General features: G+C 37.4%; 1 protein-coding gene across 4 annotated transcripts in view; it reads left to right on the top strand.

Annotated features, from left to right (window-relative positions):
• Window positions 1–24,860, top strand: part of LOC127447456 (fibroblast growth factor 14-like) — a 189,049-nt gene that overhangs the window by 90,539 nt on the left and 73,650 nt on the right. The window contains exon 1 of one of the 4 annotated variants that reach the window (XM_051709345.1): window positions 3,943–4,023. The exons of 2 other annotated variants lie outside the window; for them this stretch is intronic. In XM_051709345.1, the coding sequence (XP_051565305.1) occupies window positions 3,972–4,023 (52 nt within the window). In that variant the 5' untranslated portion in view covers window positions 3,943–3,971. Of the gene's footprint in view, window positions 1–3,942; window positions 4,024–21,815; window positions 23,077–24,860 lie in introns of those variants that run through there. One more of the 4 variants, XM_051709341.1, reaches the window with a different exon arrangement.

Below are 24,860 nucleotides of genomic sequence, written 5' to 3'. Positions count from 1 at the left end.
AGTCCCTAACATTCTGCTTAACATCCCTTTTGTGTTCCACTGAAGAAATAAATTATGAACAACGGCAAAAGCTCTTTTTTTTTTTTTTTTTTTTTTTTGTACTGGTGAATAAACAAGTGGATAAACCTGTGTGGAGGTGAGGGCGTGGTCTAGCATCCATCTGGGGAGAGGGAGAACGGTAAGGACATCCACCTGAGATGAATTGTGACTAATTACCATTTCCATGTTCACAGTGAGAGTTGGGGGAGATAAAAGATTGCCCAGTCCACCAAAAGGCAGAGAGAGCCTGGCTGAGAAGCTGTTTGTGTGTTTGAGTTGAAGCTTCACCGTTGCGCTTTAAGTGAACGTGTTTATTTTTTGTTAATAAAAGGTGACATTCCTGATTTGGAGTCGCCGTGGAATCCCACTTCCACCCTATGATCCAAATACGAACTTCTAACAAATGAATAATTAATTTGCTTAAAACATACCGCGAAGGGTGAGTCATTAGTTCACTGTCATATATAACAAATTAATACTTTTTGAAATAAAATACTTTAATAAAGTATTTTAAAGTTAAAATAACATTGCAAAATCATTGGTTCCAATCATCTTTCATGTAGACACGCCCCTTACAAAGTCCCACCTTGGAAACTCATGTATTATCTAGAATTCCAACTTTCCCACTCATAAATACAACTTTGCTCAGTCATTCATGTGCTTGGAACTCTTAATTATGATATTTCTGACTGCACTTGAAGGGCACATAAGAGTCAGAAAGGGTGGAAAATGTACCTGAAAAACTGACTTATTTTTGGTTTTGATGCAGATACCAATAATTAAAATTCATTAACATTATAAATGGACCTCAAGGAAAAATTTGAAACTGGAATGTTTCTGTGACTGTATAGTTCAGTTTCATATTTTAAAAGAGACTAAGGACAAAAATAAAAAAATTAGTTCTCCAGTTTGCAGAAGCCAAATTGGTTCTTTCTCCATTTCTGAGGAATAAGAACAGACATTTTAAAATGTAACGTTTGGTAGGAGCTGTCCATCTTGAAAAGGCTCTCAGTTTGTAAGACCTATCACTGTTGAGTTACTTTAATTGGATGTGCACTTTAACACACACACACACACACACACACATTGATCCTTCCACTCTCATACTGTATATCACTCTCTGGCTTCTTTAGATCCTTATTGGCAGAAACCATCAGTGGATCTGATGCAGCCATTCATTTAGCTCTATAAACTGTGCCAGAATGCTAAAGCTATAGAGACAGGAAGCTTTTGTACAGTGCAGTGATAATACTACACCCTAAAACAGGCCCACAGTAAAAGGTGGCAGACAGATGGCTTCCCTGATTTCATTTTCTTTGATTTACTACAAAATTGCAAGATTTTTCAGGGTATTTAATCATCTGATAGCGGGTTGGTTGCGATGTGTCCTGATTGAGTAATGATAGCAGAAATATATTTTGCAGCTAGATCCTCCCGAAGGGTCTGAACCTGGACATTTTTTCAATGGAAATCAAGCCCACAGGACAAGCAGTTTTATATGATGGCACTTTAAGTGGTATTGAGGTTTAAAGGGGCCTCATACAGGAGCCATATTGCCTAGGCCCAAGTGATTCACCTATGACAAGATTAATGTTTTATGAATCAAAACTTGCAGGGGAAGTTTTTGCTGCTGCTACAAACTGTCTGAAGCCCATCAGAGAGATCTCCCTCCAAGCACACACAACACACACAAATACACACACACACACACACACACACACACACACACACACACACATACACACACACACACACACACACACACACACACACACATGTTGGTGCGGCTATCCTTATGAGGACTCTTCATAGACATAATAATTTTTATACTGTACAAACTATAGATTCTATACTCTAACCCTAAACCTAACCCTCACAAAAATCTTTCTGCATTTTTACATAAAAAAAAAAAAAACAAATAACAAAGAAAACCATTTAGTATGTTATTTAAGCAATTTGAATTATTTGGACACTAGAAATGTCCTCATAAACCACATTTATAGCATAATACCCTTGTAATTACCAGTTTGTAACCTAAAAATTTCCTTGTAAACCACACACACACACACACACACACACACACACACACACACAGATTAACACATTCATTTACACCTTCTCTTCTACTCCAGCTCTGCTTGGCAGCTTTCTGCATGAGGAAAGGTTAAATTGACTGTGTTAGTATTTTTGGTTGACCCCTTAGAAACTCATTGCAGACATGGTAGACAGAGATTGTCATGAAAAGCAGGGTTCTAGGAATAGCAGTATGAAGTTTATAGTGTTTGACCTTTACTGATGCATTACTGGTAAACAGTGAGTGAGAGTGAGGGCTTGCAGGCATCTTGAGTGCAGATGCCTCATTGGAGGTTGCCGTTTGTGTGTGAAGATTGTTTGTGTGTACTATGTGTGTGTGTACGTGTGTTTGAGTATGTTGATGTAGGATGAATGCATCTGTGGAGGTTGCCTTGGAGTGATATGCCCAAATGCCCAAAAAAGAAGACATTATTCTTGCCTTTTTGAATAAGGTGTTGGCTTCAGGTCACCATTCACTCCCACTGTATAAAAAAACAGCCTGATGTCATGAAAAATGTGTGACTGTGGTGCCATTTTTGCAAAATGGCATTACTTGGTTCATTACACACAGGGCCACTGCTTCCTGTAGGCAGAGTACACAATCTGCGTAGGGCACCAACAAGATGAGTTTTTTTTTAAGGTTTAAGCTCTATAATGTTTTAAATAGACACAATCAACCTTCCTACCCTGATAGTGTCATAAAAGCAAATTTGAGGTGAAAAACACAATTGCTGAAGCAACCACGTCATTTTGGTGGTGCTTCTGTTACACTTTTGTCTCACCTGTTGATTAAAGTAAAAGTGTTTAGATGTCATAAGATAGCATTGTGTAAGGAACAAGGCAAAAAAATTGTGTTTATTAACTGATAATCTGCCGTTTTATTCGTAATTTGTGTGAAAGTGAATAAAAGTCATTGTTGTTGCAGAGTCTCTAGAGCTCATTTTGCCAGGAAACTGCTGCGATATGTACAACGAGCCTTGTTAAAGTAATTTTGCAAATATGAAGGTACATTAATGTGATTCTATGAGACCAGGTTGTTAGAAAAAGATGCAGTGAAAGTGAATGTTGACTGAGACTAACATTGTACTTAACTTTTATTTTTATGTTACACAGAAGAAAGAAAGTCATATTGATTTATAACAACTTGTGGGTGAGTAAACGATGCCAGCATTTTCATTTTGTAGGGAACTGTCCCTTTAAGGGAGCCTCCCTCCCATCCCTGCTGTTACCTAACAACGGTGGTCTCCCACTGCATGAAGGCTTTCACTTTTATCATCTACAAGATGAGTGAGAGAAAGAAAGGGGAGAGAGAGAGAAAGAGAGAGAGAGAGAGAGTGGGCGGAGAAGAGTAGGGCAGAGAAAACATGTTGAGAATCAGTAAATTGGGGAATCCCAGATCTGTTGCCATCTGTCTCTCTCCAGACCTGCTGTAGACAGGAGAGCTGCTTTCAGCCAAACCCCTCCTTTCCATTTAGCTCTCCTAAACCAAAACCACCACACCAAGGGCGTAGCAGCTGTTGGTCCCCCGCACTTTTTCAAGCTAAACCCATATCGAGTCCAAATGGTGGATTTGTATACAGTATTCTTTGTGTATTGTTACTTTGGGCTGATTGAGTGACCATCCAGCCAATCACAGGTGAGTTTCATGAGCCAAAACAAACCTTACGTAATAGGCTGTCAGTCAGACAGTTTAATAAACGTGGCTCCATTCATTTCTACAAAGTTGCTTTCAACAATGCTCATTTATCCATGTTTTTATCGGCATTGATGTTGATCTAAATTAATAATCTAGAGATGAGGAACACACAAACGAGAGTTATTTATCGGCATATCGTTCTTGATTGGCAGCATTACGTGAAATGCACTGCAGAAAACAAAAACAAAGGACAATCCTTCTTTTAAGCACACATTGTAAGTGGAGTCTTCATTAAGTTATGCTTTTTATGTTATGTATGTGAGGTAATAGTTTGATCGGTTGTTTTGGCCAATTTGAGCAGATTACTTGATCTGTGTGTTAAAAATGTAAAGCTTTTTTAATATCATCTCCTGTTTTTTACCTCTATGTTGGTGTGCAGTCGACAAACTGTAGGAAAAAAGATAGATCTGCTGTGTTCTTAGAACCTTTTACTGAAGTCAATAGATTTGTAGACTCAGTTATTTTATACATGAAAACATACGGACGTTATTGAAACTCTTATGATAAGACTGTTATTGCTGTCTTTTGATAAAAGTCATGCTCAGTAGCTCACAAATTGTAGGGAAATGATAGATTTGCTTTGTTCTTATAATGCTTAAAACCTCTAAAGTCTCTTTGTAGGTCTGTAGACATACAAATGTTAAAGGATTAAAATTGTATTTTGATTGTTGATTCAGTGACTAACTCATTTCACACAAGACACTCATTTGTCACCACCTTCTGGCATCACCAGAAATGGTCACTGAACGAATCATTAAATGGATCTGAACGAATTTTGGTGAACATAGTCAAAACACTCGAGCCACGTGGATACATTTAAATTGGAAAGTGTGCACATGCACAATTGTCATTATTGTAATTGATTAAATTATTTATTCAGGACCAGCTTGTGCTCAGTCTTTTATTGTCATGTGTGAAATAGAAGCAAGTGCTCAACAAGATGCCCTTTATTTTTGTAGCTAATTTTGCAAAATTTTGCAATTAATTTGCAATACTTCAATCATAGTGGTGCTTCAATTTCTATGTGGTTGCTAAGGTGTTTTGAGTTGTTTTTAGTGTGTTGCAATGCAACTGCTAGAGTGTTCTGGGTGGTTTCCAGGGCCTTGTTAGGTGATTGCTAGGGTGTTTTGGGTGGTTGCTTACTGGCCCAAGTCAAAGAGCCCACCCCCATGTTTCTATGACATCCATTTTATTGTCCACCAGGCAAAATGTTTAAGTCCAATTGCTTAGAAAAGTAATTGCACACCTCTTCACAATAAACCCTACGATTTGACGCATCATGCATATCCGTATAGTAATATTGATGCCTGCCTTACCATACACAACTATTAGGGGCCATTCACACCAAACACGTTTTTGCATCCATCTGCGCTGTTTTGTAATTGTTTTTCTATGTAAACATGCGCTAAACTGATGTCTTTGACCATTGTGCTATGTTGTTGACCATTGTTGTTTTGGACTGTCACGTTTTTAAGATGCCGTGTTAAGTTATAAAGAACCTCAACTGTTAAAAATGCGTCTCGAGACACCTGCGTTTTTAGCATTGCATCTAGATTTTTGTGCGCAAGGATGCGTTCGGTGAGAATGACCCCTTAAAAATACCGTCATCATCCCACTTTTTATTTTCTGTGATAAACATTGTCTTGCCATCCCTGTAATAGTGCCTTAAGCATATAAAAAGGCATCTAGTGATTTGTAGACCATTTTTAAAAAAAAGATTTGTGAAAGAGATGTCCTCTGTAAAGCACATGATGTGATCTGATGGGCTAGTGCTCTAAATCATGGCCTGATGGGCACCATGTAGCATTGGCTAAAGAAGAGTACCAACGGATCATTATCCAAGACATATGAGTGAATGCAATCTCATTTAAGCCTTATCCAAGACATATGAGTGAATGCAATCTCATTTAAGCCTGTCAATAAGCCTTGCTTTCACTGGCATTGACCACGTCAAAGAGACCTGTGCAAAGAAAGAGGGGAAAGAAAGAGAGGAAAACTCCTGGCTTTTCCCCTCCTCTGGCTTGGGGCTATAAATAGCTAGTGCTAAAAGGTCACATACCTTCTGGAGTAGACAACATGAGCACTGCTGCATTTGTCTTTCTTTGTTTCTCTCACTGTCTCTCTCTCTTTCTCTCTCTCTTTCTCTTTCTCTCTGCCTCCTGTGAAATGGATGTTTCCTGTCATGCTCCATTATCACTCTTTCTCCATCCTGAAAGATGTCTTCCATCTCTAAATCGAACCTTTAAGATGTCCGCTGTTGTCATTAAATTACCCCTGTGTCTTGTAGCTCTTCAGAAAAGAGAACCATAGATCATCACAGTCAGGATTTTTTGTTTCAGTCTTCACTGTCTCTCTTGTTTCAGATAGGAAGGAGAGAAATGTTTTAATTTGCCGTAATGCTCATTGACTAAATAATCAAAACTTTTAACAGTGCAGTGTGCCTCATTACCTCACTCTGTTACCTCATACACAAAAATTCACATGGACTGTGAGGCTCATTCAACATTAAGATATACTTACATTTCTAAATGATGGCTATTCCAAATTTTTGAGCTGGTTGTTCATTTTCAATTAACATTACTAACATTTATTTGTGGTCCCTGATAGCACATGTACATCACCTGGACGTCTATTTGATGTGTGTGTTTATATCTGAAAGGCATATTTTCAAGTTGTTTGCTCAACTGCTATACGTCTATAAGATGTATGCTAATAAGTATGTCTCATATGTCAATAAGACATTCAGCAGATGTCTTTGAGACGTTTATGATTTAGAATGTTTGTAAATCTGATCTTTTTAAGATGTTTAGCAGATGCTAATTAGATTGTGATGCTTTCCAGATGAAAAGATTTTAAAATCTTGTACGTGTGCTTGTGCTGGGGTGCTTTTGCAATTGATCAAGGCTGTAACCACCATAGACATTGAGGGGTCTGTGTCACTCTAATATTCGATCAATATGGGTTTTTCAAATAACCACTAACAGGAAAATACACAAAATTACAAAACCAATACAAACAACAACAATAACAACAACAAAAACCATTACAAATCTCTGATTTTTCACTAAATATCCCAGAGAACTTCTCTGATTAAATGTAGTAGTGGACTCCGGAAGCTTCGCTAACATTCGTTTGTATGATGCAGTAATGGTCTCCACGACCTATTATTAAAATTGTACCTCATTGTTTGTGCTATGAAAATGTATAAAAAGATCAAATTGTGTGGTTTGTTGGGGAGATTTGCGATATTACCTTTCTAAAAGTTTTGGCTTTTTGGTGGATGACAAATGGATGAAAAAATCTTGTAGGCTTGAACTGAAGCAGTGACCCGAGTTATATCAGTGGATAAATGAACATCCAGATTATCATAGAGAGTCTTTTGATATGTGCCAGTAAGCAACCACCTAGAAACACCCAGAACACCTTAGCGATTCCAGCACACCCCCCCCCCCATTAATCAAAACAAGCAAATACATCCCCCCCAATATTTTTACTATGATCAATGGAAACATGTAAGTGCTTCATGCTGCAACCCCCCAAATGTTCAAGACAAATCTAAGCCCTTGGCAACCACCTAGCAATGGCCTGGCAACAACCCACGGTCCCTTAGCATTGTGGTGTTATTTCTCTATTTTGTTATATTTCATATACTGGAACCATAATTGGTTGAACAGTTGGACTGTTTGCACAATCATTTGACTTAGCTCTCATTTGTGTGAATTGATTGTGGCTCATCATCATTATGAGTGTGTTTGTGTTTATTAATCAGAGCAGGAGTGCACTGGGCTGTCAAAGCACATACTGAAGTAGACAAAGTTCATTTGGATCATCATAGACCGATTTAACATTAATAAAGCAACCTTTTGTATTATTTGTCTTTGGTATGCTTATTTGTTTGTTGCTTGTTTTCCTTCCACACCTACAAGGGTGAGCTTAAAGGGATAGTTCACCCAAAAATGAAAATTCTCACAATATTTACTCACCCTCATGCCATCCCAGATGCATATGACTTTCTTTCTTCTGCTGAACACAAACATTTAGAAACAATTTTTAGAAAAAACATCGCTGCTCTGTAAATCCATACAATGCAAGTGAATGGTGGCCAGAACTTTGAAGGTCCAAAAAGCATATAAATGTAGCATAAAATTAATCTATATGACTCCATTGGTTAAATCCATATCTTCAGAAGCGATATGATAGGTGCGGGTGAGAAACAGATCAGTATTTAAGTCCTTTTTTAAATATAAATCTCTACTTTCACTTTCACTTTTCTTTTGTTTTTGCAGATTTGCATTCTTTGTGCATATTGTCATCTACTGGGCAGGGAAGAAAATGTATAATAAAAAAAGGACTTAAATATTGATCTGTTTCTCACCCACACCTATCATACCGCTTCTAAAAATACGTATTTAACCGCTGGAGTCAAATGCATTACTTTTATGCTGCCTTTATCTGCTTTTTGGACCTTCAAAGTTCTGACCACAATACACTTGCATTGTATGGACCTACAGAGCTGAGATATTCTTCTAAAAATCTTAATTTGTGTTCTGCAGATGAAAGTCATAAACATCTCGGATTTCATTAAATTGCAGAATTCATGAAAATGCTGGAATGCAAACTGCGGCTTAAAGGGAGAGTTCATCCAAAACCCTCTTTGTTTTTCACCATGTCATCATTTACTCACCTTCATGTTGTTTGAATCCACTGGAAGACAAAAGCAGATGTTTTGCAAAAAAAAAAAAAAAAAAAAAAAAAAGAATCTAAGCTGCTTGTTTTTCATAGAATACATAGAAAAGGACAAACATAAATCTAGTCACACACATTCTAATCAGTCGTATTCAGCCTGGGGCTGTAATTCATGCTGTGGGGTTCAGAGCAGTGTGCACCTACAGAGTAAGCCTGCATTACGTAACTTTTGGAAATCACATAATTCACTCCCTAGTGACATGCAATGAAAAACTTTTTGCTAATGATTTCATAGCAGGGTCGGGAAAGGACAATAGATCAATCTGTGTTTCACCACACAGTTATGTCAGACTAAACACAGTGCAGTTACCTAATGGCTTAGAATGTACCAGATGTTTCTAATGTTTCTAAACCCTGCTGAAAAGACCAGCATTGGTGCTCACCACTATATGTTGTGTTTCTGATGCATGATGCATCCTCAGCATGGTATGCCGCTATCCCTACCAGACTTCTTAAAGGGATAGTTCACCCCAAAATGAAATTCTGTCATCAAGTACTCACCCTCATGTTGTTTAAACCCATATGACTTTCTTCCGTGGTCATTGCAAACCAGCATTAACCAGCTTGGACCAGTATGGAAAATCACGCTTTTCTAAGCTGGTCTTTTCAGCAGTCTTTGAAAGATCATTGCAGTGTTTTATTTGCTATGATTAAATCAGTGAGTTTGCTGTTTGCAGCCTCTGCAGTGATTTTCCTTCATGCTTAAATCTTGAAGTAGCCACCTCTGACCACTTGAGGGCATCTTTGCTTTCTTAAGAATATACATAAAGTCCTGACAGGTTCTTTTTTTTTTTTTTTTTGTATCTAACTCCACATTCTCCCTTATTACTACACCAGTATCCCCATTTTCAGACAAATAGCACAGTATTCCAAAAACATTTGTTAGAACAATACCCAAAACTCACAAACTCTTAAACTGCATAAAGAACACATGTTGATAAGTTGTCAGACTACTCTGACTTCGGAAACCTTTCCACGAAGTCTGCATCAAGAGCCGAAAGATTGTGTTCATGATGTTTTGGTGATTACTGTCACATGCATTTTATAGATATGATTCAACTGAAAGGCTGCAAGAGTCATAACATTTTGACATAAAAGGTAATGGCTGTCATCAGGAATTGTTTAGCCACATTTTGCAGTTTGAGGCTGTGATTTCTCACTGATTTCACTGAACCGGTCTCTGCTGTGCTCTTGACCTCCCTCTTGTGGTTTTATAACAGTATAGCATAAAACAAACATTAATCACCACCACCACCACCACCAAACATTTCTGACAAAATGTTTGACCACCATAACTTACACGGCATATAGGAATATGATAAATTGTTTTGTGCAATTAAAATGTAATTTTTTATTTTTTTATTTTTTGCTACAACCCATTCCCCATCAAGGACTTTTCAACCAAATATTCCTTATAACATTGTACATTTTCAATATTACTATCTACAAATGTTTGTAAGTGTATTGCTGCTTATTCATTATGTCCATAATGGGCTAAATAAATTATGATTTTTCAGAAATTTTCTACACTAAAATATATATTTTTTTAAAGCCTATTTACACATTTCAATTTCATGCAATTTTCACTAAATTAAATTAATAAAGCTTAAAATATTTTTTGTTTTCTTAAAGATTACTCAATTTAATTTGATGAAATTTGGTTATGAAATTGATAGATTTGAACAAATGTATGCTTTTTTTTTTTTTTTTAATGACACAATGGCTAACAACTGAGGTGCTGTTGCACTAATTCAGGACAGAATAGACGGAACAAACTGTAAATTATTGTTAGCAAGTAATTAAGCTCCCTAATCACATAAACCCTTTATATACTGTAATTTGTGTTATTCTCCTTTCAGACAATTGCTCATGAATTGGTCCTGTGTCAGCTCTCACATCCCTTTGGAAACCTTCACTTTCATTGCATTTTGTTCTATGCGTTCTTTCTCAATTTGAGTTATTAACACTTAAAATCTTAGGTCTAAGGATTTTGTTTTTATATAAATAAGTTCAATGAACTTAAATATTTGAGTTATGAGCCCAAAACCTGACATTTCATGTAATACTTAATTAAGACAACTTAATATTTTCAGTAATGACAACTTTAGGGTTACAGTGCACTTAAAGGAAGAGTTCACCCAAAACCTACAAATTTTTTGTCATGATTCTGTCATCAAAAATTTACACTTGTGTCATTCCAAAGTTAATGTGTGACTTCAGAAGTCTTGGTGCTATTTAATTTTTTTTTTTAGCCTGTTCAATTCATGATACCTCTAACTGTGCAGATTTTTAGGAGAGGTGTGCTACAGTTCTAAGCAATCAGACTTTTTTTTATGCTTGACAGTTAATTAAAAGATAACAGAGATGGTGGACTTTTATTTGAGCCAGTAAGCACCAGCCTAGAAATGCCTTGGCTGCCATGTGTGTCTCTCTCTCTCGAATTACCGCATCCGGCTCGGCTTTATCCCTCTCCTCAGCTGATTAGCCCGACCTGGCCCTCCTCCTCGTCACAGTCACTAATCAATATTTACATAACATAAATAAATTACATTAAGTAAGAAAATATTCCTTGTCAAAGTATCAAGCCAAACTAGCAGTGATTGCACACTAGTAGCAATGATAATCAGATGGAATTATTCTGCCACAATTGGCTTCCTCAGTGATCAGGCTGAGCATGCTCAAAATCCTGCAAGTTCTACCTTCAAGACAAAACTTGACATTGTATGTTTTTGCTGTTTAAAATTTTAGGTTCAGATATTTGGTGCGTGTGCTTAGCTGAGAAGCACAAATATGAAGGCTGTTTATTGGATCAATACAGGTAAACGTCATATTATGCGACTACGCATTACTTTACGGAGAGCTTATGACCTACTAGTTAAGTCTTGCCTTAAGAACAGGTGGTGCAACCAAATTAAGCACTGACTTTGTTTCAAACTAACTAGTAGTTACTAAGCCCTTAGTGTGAACTTTACATCCTAACTTACGTGAGAACTTACGCACAGCTGGTGCAACCCTACCCTGGTGCTTAATGACTTGTAGACAACCTGATTCTGGGTCAGGGTGTCGTGCGTAGCAGAGCAGCTCATTCGCTGTGATCCATTGAAAGTCAGCCCTCGATCCAAGCTTTGAAACTTGATACTTAAGTTGATCACACTGAAAGGCATAAAAGTTTAACTTATTGAATTTTTAAGTAATCTCAACTTTTTCTACATTTGATAGTTCAATCAGCTTTTAAAATAGAGTTTGCCTAACAAAATGGAAGTTACATTTTTTACAGTTTAGAAATTTATTTGTAATTGAAATGTTGTAACAGAAAATTTCTCAATTTTCTATAATAGCCATGAGTGATAAAAACAAGCCCTAAAATATGTTGCATCCTAGAGCTCTGCATAAATTTTCTCTCTGGGGATTGTGGAATAGGAAAGCGTGTCCTCTCTGCTTTGCTCTTAAAATTCGCTCCAGTTAACCTCACTGAGTCACTACAACTCTAGATCCCGAGCTACTTCAGATATTCAGTGTTGCACTATGAATGACATTTAAATGTGTGTTTTCCTTCAAGAGAAAAATCTATTAGCTGTAAATATGTCAGAGAGTATTCATCATAAGCATATAATGACTGTTCTGTGTTTGCTGTGGTACTACTCACACTGTCTAAACAACCAGTGTGTTGAGTGGTGTGGGCGAGTTTATCACACACATTGCTAGAGATACTAATTGTGGAAGTGTTGACTAATAGGCATTGGTTGTGTTGTGTGAATGTACGAGGAAGTGTATGGGCACAACAATCTTAGTTCACACCTGTGCTATAGAACACTAATGGTATTATGCGCATCTCTACCTGCTGCAGGCCAAACACTAGACACAGCTAATCTCTTTTCCTGGATGATAAGCGTGGACCAGCCCTGGTCTTTGTCTCTGCGTTCTTAGCAGCTGAACTTCCCTCAGCATTTAGCAGCTGGTCAGCAGATTTTCAAGGCTTTGCAGGACTCAAGATTCCACTGCACTCTGCAGGGAAATGCATCGAACATCCCTATTTGGTTTGGGTCAAGATAAACAGAGACTTGGATACGATCATGGTTTATTGCATAAGTTTTGGGAAACAGTGTGTTTTATATCCACATGTGACATATGAAGTATGTAACTTATTGCTGTTTTTGTCTTGGTTAGGCTGGATCAGTGAGCATTTGTTTGAATCACTGTTTGTGTTTAGATTGCAGAATGCTGTGTCTATCCCATTTTTCAGATGCCTGTTGTATTGTATATTAGAATTTCTCACTGTTTGGCTCTCCAGATCAGATTTCATAGGAAGTGATATTTAAGTCTGCAATAAAGGTACAGCTTCTATTGATCTGTAGTTGTGCTAATTTTTAATGAGTTTGACTTGGGTATTAAATTACAACCCAGCAATTGAATTTAAGGCTATATGAATTTTTAAGCAGGTCTCAGGTGAACCAAACGTATTCCAGATCTGATGTGTGTGTGTGTATGCTTCTCTGCATAGAAATAGGGAATAATTGCCAAATGGATTAAGGCCAGTTAAAGGTTGATCCAGTCTGTTTCATCATTAGAGATTCATAAACCTTTCTAACAACCAATCAGGAATATCAAATCAACTACTGTACTTTGTGTTTCAAAATAGCTGATACAGACTTATCAAATGGAAATCACTACAATAAGTGAATGTTGTATGTATTCAATTTGTTTGACATTGATTTTCAACCAAGAGAGCAAATCCTTTAAAGAAAACTATGGGGTAAAACTCCATCAGGCATGAACCGAACTAAGGCGAGTGCAAAAAAATCCCCCTGCCCTTTTGAAAGTTTACCAACAGGGATTTTCCATGTATCTGCTGAATCAAGCAGTCCAGAGAAAAAAGGTTCAGATCAGTGTAGATTAGAGATGAGCATTAGTCTAAGCAGCTTGCTTGGTATTAGCATTCAATGGAAGTACCAAATAGAAATCCCACTCATCTCATGAATTGTAGAGGCAATGATGTGTATTCTAGCAATGATGCTAGTTGCTTGTGAAATGATTAGCCATAAAAATGAGAGCAATGTAGAACAGATATGAAAGATGAAAATAAATAACACTGAATAACTGAAATAAAGGACCTAATCAAATAACACAACAACAACAACAACAACAAAAATAAAAATAAATATCAAGTGTTCAGTACAAGTTAAAGGGATAGTTCACCCAAAAATGAAAATTATCTCATCATATACTCACCCTCATGTCATCACAGATGCGTATGACTTTCTGTCTTCTGCTGAACAGAAACAAAGATTTTTAAGAGAATATCAAAGCTCTGTAGGTCCTCACAACGCACTTAAATGGGTACCAAAAATGTTGAAAGTCCAAAAAGCACAAAAAGACAGCATAAAAGTAATCCATATGACTCTAGTGGTTAAATCTATATCTTCAGAAGTAATATGATAGGCATGGGTGAGAAACAGATCAATATTTAAGTCCTTTTTAACATAAATTCTCCTCCCTGCCCAGTAGAAGAAGAATGTGAAAGTGGACATTTATAGTAAAAAAAAAAAAAAGACTTAAATATTGTTCCGATTTACATGACATGGATTAACCACTTGAAATTTTATGGATAACTTAAATGCTGCCTTTGTGTAATTGTGGAGCTTCAAAGTTTGATACCCATTTGATACTTGCATTGTGAGGACCTACAGAGCTGAAATATTCTCCTAAAACTTAGTTTGAATTCAGCAGAAGAAAGAAAGTCATACACATCTGGGATGGCATGAGGATGAGTAAACGATGAGATAATTTTCATTCTTAGGTGAACCATTCCTTTAAGCTCAATTGAAAGCATTCGACTCATCCCTCCTTAAAAAAAAGCAAATCTCCACTTTCTTCCTAAAAAAGCAGATGAACTACATCTCCTCACTCACATTGACTCCATTGTGAAAAAGGCCCAGCAGAGGTTGTACTTCCTTCACCAGCTGAGGAAGTTCAACCTGCCACAGGCACTGCTGATGCAGTTCTACTCAGCAGTCATTGAGTCTGTCCTCTGAACTTCAATAACTGTCTGGTTTGGTTCAGCTATGAAATCGGAAATCAGAAGACTACAAAGGACAGATTATTGGTTGCCCCCTGCCCTCCCTTCAAGAACTGTACACTTCCAGAGTGAGGAAAAAGGCTGGAAAAATCACTCTGGACCCCACTCACCCAGCCCACTATCTTTTTGAACCGTTGCCTTCTGGCAGAGGCCAACATACCCTACCCCCTTCTGCCATACATTCCCTCGCATCTGTATATAACAGATTTGTATTTGTTTTTGTACATATGTATATATATATATATATATATATATATATATATATATATATATATATATATATATATATATATATATATATATAGTCTTATTGTGTATTTTTATATATACTTATATTTTCTATTCACTTTTTATTTTTATTCTATTTTTTATTATTATCTCTGTCTTGTTGTTGCATTGTTTGTGCACTGGAAGCTTCTGTCACCAAGACAAATTCCTTGTATGTGTAAGGGTACTTGGCAATAAAGCTCATTCTGATTCTGATTTTCATGGTCGTTTTAAGGTTTTAGTGTTTATAGCATTATGTCATCATGGTAATACATTTGTAAAAAGCGATTCTATCACACTAAAATCATGTTAGCATGCATATTGTTTACGTATTGTAGTTATACTTTTGAAATGCATTTTAACGTTTATGGATTGGCCCATTTAAAAAAAGAAGGGAATAGTCTATGCAATTTTGTAATATTGTTATGTTGGTGAGATCGCAAAATGACTCTGGTCAAACTTGGGCCGCCAACACATTCAGGCCACCACACAATTAATCAGAGCATGTCCACCATCTACCAGACTGTGTTCTTGTCTTTTTTTTTATTTATTTTTTTTTATAATCACAAAAGACATATCAGTCAGTATACAGTCATGAGGCCCAGAATTGTTAGGCACAGTATGACCCTGTGTGTTGTGACTGTGCATCGATCTTCCTCCAGTATCCATGCCTATTCAATTGCACTCGTAATTTCCCACTTTTTCCAGATCACATTTGCCATGGTATGTGTGGGAGTCCTGCAGGTCTTTGCTAAGATTTTGGGTGGGTATGTTCTGATTTGATGCTATTTGGTTTCAGCCAGCAGAAGAACTGGACCACAGCATGTGGTGTGTGGGAGCATATACACTGAGCACGTTATAGTGGAGGGCCGATACCCTGTGTGCCAACTTTTTCTTCTCCTTCAGGGTATTCACACTTTCTTTCACTCTCTCTGAGAGTCTGTCCTAATGTACAAACAGCTCACATGGCATTACAGACGGTAAGTAGGCTACATTTTACCCTTGGGCTCCTGTTGAGATGATAGCATTTGGTGTTCAGCGAACATGATGAGAAAAGAGTGATTCAACACAAAAATGATATTGTCAGCTAACGGCGACTTCAGTTGAGCAAAGAAGAAGCATGCAGTGAATGGGGACTGGGTCTTGATGTTAAACTTTATTACCTAAAATTGAAATTAGCACATATTTGCTAGCATAAAGGTCTTCTTCTTTATACTGGTGCTTAAGATTGAACTGAACTGACATGAACATAATTATCATTCCAGAGGTTTCACACGGCTTTACACTTTGTGTGTACTTGGAGGTCCCTTGGGTTTCCACAGAGAGATTACTTTAGCAGAGTCGTTCCCTCCTCTATTGCACAGACCTGAAAAAAAGAGGGCTGTTCAGGAAGGGAGTCAACTTATTTAAATTCACAGTCTCTGCCCAGGGTTTCTTGGATGAGCATCTTTTTGCTCTGCTGCTCACAATGTTGCATACTTAATACGGGATCAAAGGAGAGGCAACGATGCAAACAGCATTTTTAGTGGAGCAGCTCTGTCTTTCAGTCTACAGTATATTCATCTCTTTGGGGTGCATCCCAGTATTTCCCATCCCCCTGGTGAAATTAATGGTGTGTGATACATTGTGCTCTTCTCCATCATTTAGAGCTATGCTCAACCAGCTATCACTGTACAGAGGTTAGCAATGAGCAATTCTCTCCTGAGTAAATTAAGTAACACATGGCAATGGTGACTAAAAAAATAATGAAATTTCCAGTACCAAAAATGTAATGGTATGAAACCTTTTATCACTCTCATGTTTTTCTCACATTTCTGGTCAGTGAGTTTACTTTGGTACTCAGGACAATACACCTAAGACTGAAAGAAGATTGAAAGGTTGTTTTCTTGTTTCAGGGAAGTGATCTAGCTCATTATATTATATCAGGATACATTTGCCATTATCACCTCTGTAATGAGATCTGTTGTTGATATTTAAATGTCAGGCTTAATGGCAAGACCCTCAAGCGCAAACAGGATTGTATTGATTCGCTGGATCCTCTTGTTCTTGTCTCATTAATCTACAATTGGATTTAACATAGGTGCTCATCTCACTTTGGCTTTTTCTCTGATTAGGAGACTTGTCATTAGGTTCATTTGTATACTAGATAACACTGTTTTCAACAAATGCACATGAATGCAATGCTAATGACTTTCTGATTTGCTTTTTTTCTCAGACTTAAAGTGAGAGAATCTGGTATATGGTGGTGTTTGAAATGCAGTCATGAGCCATGCTTGGAACAAAATACTAACTTACTGTTTACTGCATGCTGCGCAGTGTGAACTGGCTACATTGTTGAATGTTTACAAAACAAGTGGTTTCTAGTTATCATTTTGGAAATAAATGCAGTTATTTGGGATTTTTAATAACATTTTGTGTGAAAATGACGTAATTTTTTGCCAGTCCAATAAAATAATGTGCCAAGTAATAGATTTACGAAGTCAAATTGGACGTGGATGGAAGCAAAATTATCAGTCCACTTGGCGGCCATCTTTGGAACGCTCCCAGGCAGCTATTTTTCTATGTAAACAAGTGGCATACAAGTGCAGCTCCTATCTGCTTGAATAGGAACAGACCAAAATCTCCAAAACAGTTGGTCAAGATTACGATCAAAGAACAGCAGTAAATCAGCAGTAAAATTTGACAACACTGGTATCATAAATTGTGCTGCTTTACCTCAGATTACGCTAAAAAATGCAATTTTCCCGGCTTGTCTAGCTAATGCGCATGCGCATTCTCGAGTTGATTGACAGGTGATGTCTTTATCTAAAAGGGGATTGGCTCTTCTACTTCAATTTCTACATCTGTTGACCATTGGGCTTTCCAATTTCTCCCATTCATTTGAATAGAAGTGGCCTGTCTCTGCTAAATAGTCTCTGAATATACCCAAATGAATTAGAATCGAATCAAGTCATATAAAAATCAGAATCGAACAGAGAGCTTCTGATTCCAAATCAAATTCAGGAAATATGTATTGATACCCAGCACTATTTATTAGTGCTTTTTTTGAAGTAATGTGGACCTGTAATTAAATGACACCATCCTAGTGATTTAGATGTGCAATATTACACAAAATCCATCTTCTTTGATGCTGAAACAATTCAATATCACCAGATAAACAATAACACTTTTACAATGTTGTTTATGTGACTCAGACTGGCTTTTTATAGATTTATTTTTTAGCCATTTCAGAAAAAAAAAAAAAAAAAACAAACAAAAAAAAAATATATATATATATATATATATATATATATATATATATATATATATATATATATATATATATTCTTCTGAAAAATGAAAGCATAGGAGTTTCATGTTTCTCTTCAGTTATGTCTCGCTTTTGATATCTCATCCGATAATTCCCTCTCCATGGGAGAGAGACATTTCTTTGCCAATTAAGCGGAACACTCATTTCTCATTTTCATTCTGTGATGTGTAACTCCAATATCTAGGCTGCTTTATTAGCTTAAGTCATTACAGTAGATTTCTCTGCAAAACACTGCAGCTATTTTTGACCATATTCAGCTTCTTTAAAGAGCCTCTGTGTCTTCAGCTTCTCAGAATGGACCGTTGACATTTCAGAAAGCAGATTAAACTTCAATGTCAACTCTAACACTAAACCAAAAATCATTACGATCTACTTAATTAAATTTAGCTTCTTCTTCCTCTGCAATAGTGTGAAACAATTTGATTTAAACAAATAAAGCAATAAATCTCCTGTTTCTCCCTTCAACCTCTCAATGTGTGTGAAGTTATCTCCAATTTATAACTGCTGTCACCACAACAGCTAATAAAAACCAGACAGCCCTAAAGCCTTCCAAACCATCAACTGGGCTTTTTTCCATTTTGTTGTTTGGTGTCTGTGTCTGCTGTGACATCAGGCTGATCACACAGTAAAATTGGAAACAGTATGTTGACTTTTCTTTAGCTAAAATCGCTGTATGCTTACCAAAATTCGAAACACTGCCCCTAATGGTAAATGTTAAGTGTTGTTGGGCATATGGGCACATGTGAGCTCCATTTTCAGAGTGTAATATCCACAGAGGGGCGCCAAAACGAGTTGTGAAGCGAGTTTTTTTTTTTTCAGCTGTACAGGCTGTAATACAGCGAAGGGGAATGCATATTTTATAAACTGAACCCCCCCAACCCAACACCCAAACCTAAACCTTATGCAATTACTTCTTGGTTTCTGTGCGGGTTCCGAACATGAGTCTTTAATGCTGCTGATGCAATGTGCTTCTGGTCGCTCCACAAGGTAAGGTAAACACCTGAATGTCGCTTGTCAGTGAGTCGGCATATTGGGGCCAATCCTAGGGTACTGGAAGTTGCGGAAACAACATGCCGACTTCCTGTGTGATCATGTTGGTGACATTTCTTGAAGTAAGATTTTGTTCTGCTGTTTTCACTAGGCTTTGGTAAATTTGTAGTTTTTGTTCACTGGCAATCTTATCCACCCTCTTTCTCTTAATTTTATATGTGGGCTGCGTCAGGGCTCTGCAAATTTGTATGAAACAGAAGTTCCAGTCATCTTACAGTATGGTTAAGATTTTTTATGAAAATATTTTATTTCAGCTCATAATTGTTAAAAGTTTATAGAGAGTGGAATTCTTCCATTCTTCCATAAGAATTTTCCTCTGAAACCTCAGAGGCGATTGTCTTATCCTGCTGAACAACAATTGTTTGGGACAGTCAGTCAGATCTTACTAATAATGTTATCTGTGAGTATAGACCCTATAAATGGGGCTGTGTCATTGACAGTCAGGCAGGGAAATGCGCTGTTACCTCTGTTAAATGTGCAATGGGTTTGCTATGGAGTCTTATACATTCAGAAGGAAAAAGCATGGAGGTATGTGGTCATTCTCGTATCCATGACAATGCAATTGTGTGTGTGTTTTTAAAATTCTATTAATCATTTGTCTGTGCTAGTTCATTCTGAGTAGACTGGTGAATTTAAATGCATCCTCCATGTTAGGTCTGTCTTGCCATGGGCTTTTGCAGTGTAGTCCATTTACCATATGAATGATTCCTCTTGTTTTGAGTAATTATGTCTAGTTTTTGCATACAGATGCCTGCCAAGATATAATTGAAGAGGAAAAGGTCCAATTCTATGTTCATTTCTGTACTAAGACTCAAAGTGCACATATACTTTAGGCTGCTACTTTTTTTGTAGTTTGTTCTGTGGGCTAGTTGATTACTGTCTTATTTATCAGTCACTTGAGTAACCTCTTGTTCTTTTTCTGTCCACAAAATCATGTTACCGGGGACTGTAATGCATCTATTTAGTCTCTCACAGACAGCTACACCTTTTGCAATGATTCCTTTTGTTTACCAATTAATAATTATTAGTAGTTTTAATAGCTTACATAACTTTAATAAGTCAATACTAAAAATTATTGCATCATATTATGCTTCTTTCATTTGTTAATGTATATTCAAATACGAAATGGCATGACTTGAGCAATATATTTTTAATTATATTCACATTTGAATGTCCATAAAGTACAAATGTGCACACATTTGCATTTATCGTTTGTTACAGAATGATTCATGAAAGGTATGCAGTGTTACCCAGTTATCTCTGTGTGTGTGCCATCATGAATGGAGTCATAGTTAAGCTGACAGTGTCCGCTGCTGGTGGCTGGGCAAACTGCAGTGGCTCCTTCACCAGCAATAATGCAGTTAATAAGCTTGCAGTATTTTAGCTATCTGGTATCCTGTTCTTATGTGATTTGTACATGTATGCTTAAAATGTAAGTTTTTTAATTTTCATACAACATGAAGTTTGTGAAATTAGTCTATATTTAATTAGATCTAATTGCATGTTTCAGTGTATTTTCACTACATATTCTGCTCAAGTAGTGACAGGTTTGGAAATGCAATGTCAGAGCTTCAGTGCCAGTTATTTGGGCAGAAGAGGTAGATAACCACTACCAGCAGGGGAAAAAAGACTGAATATTTAATTGCAGCGACAAACAGCAGATGGCCCTCTTGAGTTTTTCCTCTCTTTTTTTTTCATTCCTCGTCTGTGCTTGTGTTTCTCTGGTGATATTAATCTAAATGAGAAAACACTCTGTGTTATTGGGGCATGATATTATATTGGTTCCCCAGCCCTTATGGCAACACACGTGTATTACCATATTATACATAAATAAATAAAATAAACAGGCTACAGATACAGTAAGTGTAAGCCAATAGCAAAAACACAGAACCTCATCCATATGCATTACATACTGTTGGTGTTTTTGCCTAAAAGCACTGGGGGTCTCAAAAGGACCTCAGAGGTGTGATGGAGGTCCTAGTTCGTTGTGAACTCGTGGGGTGGAGTTCTGTGTTCAGTCATTCAATTCTCAGGCTTTCCTTAAACTAATCTGTCTCGAATTAAATAAACATGAGATTTCAACCCCAAACATACAAGCATACAGTAGGCTAATTACTAAGGTGTTCAATAATAGTTTGTAATACACACAATTCAGTTGCGTGCTAACAATGGAAAAAAAAAAAAAACATGTATTTTTCTGGTTCTTAAAGCCTTGTGACACCTGAAATCTAAGCACTTCGCTCTGTAATATGTTTTGAAAAATGTACCATGTCATCTGAGCAATGTTTGCAGCTACACAGCTTTGCAACTGAATCTTATTATCGAGCTTTTAAAAGAACTAGAGCGATCCTTCCGTTGAGATGTATACATACAGAGTAGCCTATACATACACAGACATCGGCTGGGATTAAGCGAAGGGTGGGTTTCTCTCGTCTGTGAAACGATGGCAAAGGAGGAGTTTGTCGTTAAGACTTGTTGATGATCTATGAGGCTGAGGCGGGAAGCGCGTGGTCGTTAAGACTTGTTGATGCCATTGACTTATGAGGCTGAGGCGGGAAGCGAGTGCGTCTCACTCGCTCCCAACGGTTTACGCTAAATTAACTCGAACTGGATGATGAAGATGAAGATTTCTTGAATACGGTTCTCAGTTTTTCATTTCTAGCTAATGTAGTTGTTTTAGGCACTTATGTTGCATATTTTTATACCACCGCTTCGGGCAAAGTCTTTTTTGTTTGAGTCTATTTATTTGTTCGTTCCTGTCACATCGGGTAGACGTCATCCTCGCCGGAGCCGGTCAGTGTTACTTACATTATCTCCTCAGAAGACATGCTGCTTTTTTATAAAGAAAAAACCCGTATATTTTTGGAATATCCATCCGAATTAGAACATGACTGAATGGGGAGTGATCGTCTGAGGAGACATCTTAAGAAGTATCAACAAAAACACCTTCATTCAAACTTACCTCAACTCACCGTCGTCGCGCTGTCCGTTTCTTCCCGTTTGAATTCCGCGTGGTATTATCAAGATGGGCGAATATTTGAAGAGAACCGGCGTGGGTATTTGCTTAACTTGGTGAATATGTGAGACATATGAATATGTGTAGTCGCAGGGCTCCACCTGGGAGAAGAAGGTGCTCGCGTTTCTCCGCTTGACATTATAGAAACGAAAAACGCTTTTGTTTGCGCAGACTCCGGGAGTGGACGTCGCTGTCCGGGGTGCTGAATTTCACAAGGACCGGGTCAAAATTAAGAGAAAGTGACTGATACGGGATGCCCTCAAGCGTGGATGCAAGCCAGAACGTATTTTCATATCATCTTCAAGGAACCGGGCAGCTCATGTGATAAGCATTTGCCGAAAATCATTATTAGGAATGATAAGTAGCCTGTTTTGTTTGAAATTGGACAACATGTGAAATAAGAACAGTTGAGTAATACTTCACCGTTGTATTCATTATGCTAATTCAGTGTTCACCATCCGTTATGTGTGGATATCTCTGATCATCGTTCGTTCATATCTGAGGGAAGAGCAGACAAACAGTCGCAAAAATGGGACAATAATTGAGACAGATCGGACGGGTTGTTGTTGTCTGTGCGTTGTGTATAGTTCAACAGCCCTGTTTTTGAAACATGGCAGCGGCGATTGCCAGCGGTTTGATCCGCCAGAAGAGACAGGCACGGGAACAGCATATAGACCGACCATCCACCAACAGAAGGAGAAAAAGCCCCAATAAAAATAAAGGGCTTTGCAATGGGAACCTGGTCGACATCTTCTCTAAAGTGCGAATCTTCGGTCTCAGGAAACGCAGACTACGACGACAAGGTGTGGGAAGTTCCGTAAAGCAAACAATCTAATTGTGTATGAGAAATCAATGCAGGTGCATACGGTGTTTAATGTCTTCAGACTAGATACGCCTACATTTCAATTTCACCTTCATGTGCCAGATTAGCTACTGCGTGAAATTGCTGTTTATTATGACAGTAGTAGCCTTTAGGGTTTATATAGTCTTCTTGTGTAGTTTCCTAACTGATATCTTTGGGATTCAGCTTTATTGGTGCTGTTTAAATGAGTTTTCCCATCAGTCTGCAAACCTGCCACAATTTATCACACAAGTCAGTATTAAGACCATATATTTAACGTAGGTCATACTGTGAATTTCATTCTCAGTATTTTCCTCCGAAGCACGCTTTTCGATGTCTCCTCAGTTTTAAACGCACGTAGGCCACATATATTGAGAACTACATATGATTCTGATACTAAGTTAGATATGTGGATTTATTTAAAATATTCTGGGATTTTGCCATAACTTTCTCTACTTCGCTTTCTCTTTCTGTCTTTCTTTGCTATACCCTTGGGAGGCGATTATGTTGAATTATTGGCACGTTTCATGAATGCAAGTAAAGCAGCAGGTGCCCAACGTGTTGCGTAATAAAATGCTATCACACACAATCAGTTAAAAACATCAAACAACAGCCAATGTTAACACACAATATTCAGTTTAGGTAAGATTGCGATAAAGTCACACGCTTCCTGTCACCCAAAAATCAATGGAGGTCATTTTGATACTTTTGTCCTCTTATTTATTGGTGCTTCTGCTCAAATACAAAAACTAACCTGTTTGTTAAAATGAGTGGCTTCAATCCAAAATTATAATACTTATTGGATTTTTAAATATTTACAGTATCTTATAATGTTTTCAGTCAGATTGTATTGTATAACCATAAGTGTAATACATGCACTGAGCACTTTATTAGGAAAACCTGTACACCTACTTATTCATGCGATTATCTAATCAGCCAGTCATGTCTGGCAGAAGTGCAGTGCATATAATCATGCAGATACGGGTCAAGAGCTTCAGTTCATGTCATCAATCATCAGAATGGGGAAAATATATGACCTCAGTGATTTTGAGAGTGGCATGATTGTTGGTGCCAGATGGGCTGGTTTGAGTATTTCTGTAACTGCTTATCTTCTGGGATTTTCACGCACAACAGTCTCTAGAGCTTACTCAGAATGGTGCCAAAAAAATAAAACATCCAGTGAGTGGCAGTTCTATGGACAAAAATGCCTTGTTGATGATAGAGGTCCATGGAGAATGGCTAGACTGGTTCAAGTTGACAAAAAAGGCTATGGTAACTCAGATAACCAATCTGTACAATTGTAGTGAGCAGAATAGCATCTCAGAATACACAACTCATTGAACCATAAGGCGCATGGTCTACAACAGCAGAAGACCACGTCGGCACTTTATTAGGAATACAGTGTTTCTAATAAAGTGCTCAGTGAGTGTATACACAACATTATTGTTTGTGTGAGATTATTTTGCATTTTTTACAGGCATTACTAAAAAAATAAATAAATAAAAATAATTGCATGCTGCCATCTTATCCAATAGAGGAGCTACTGTCTGATAAAACTATATAGAGGTGGCATGCTGTAGATCATTGTACCTGTCAGAGATGTCCAGAGGGGAATCTTGCACCAATAAGTAGTGAGTAAAAGATGTAGCTGTTGCCAGGAGAAATTGAGAGTGATGAATTAGCCCTGGAATGTCTAGATTAATGTGCACCTGTGACGGCCATCTTATTGCATCTCATGGCCGCCAC

This window comes from Myxocyprinus asiaticus, chromosome 10 (genome assembly GCF_019703515.2).
Source record: "Myxocyprinus asiaticus isolate MX2 ecotype Aquarium Trade chromosome 10, UBuf_Myxa_2, whole genome shotgun sequence".
In the NCBI taxonomy this organism is placed as follows: Eukaryota; Metazoa; Chordata; class Actinopteri; order Cypriniformes; family Catostomidae; genus Myxocyprinus; species Myxocyprinus asiaticus.
The sequence above is the reverse complement of the archived record's forward strand: the minus strand, read 5'-3'. Positions and strand labels throughout refer to the sequence as shown.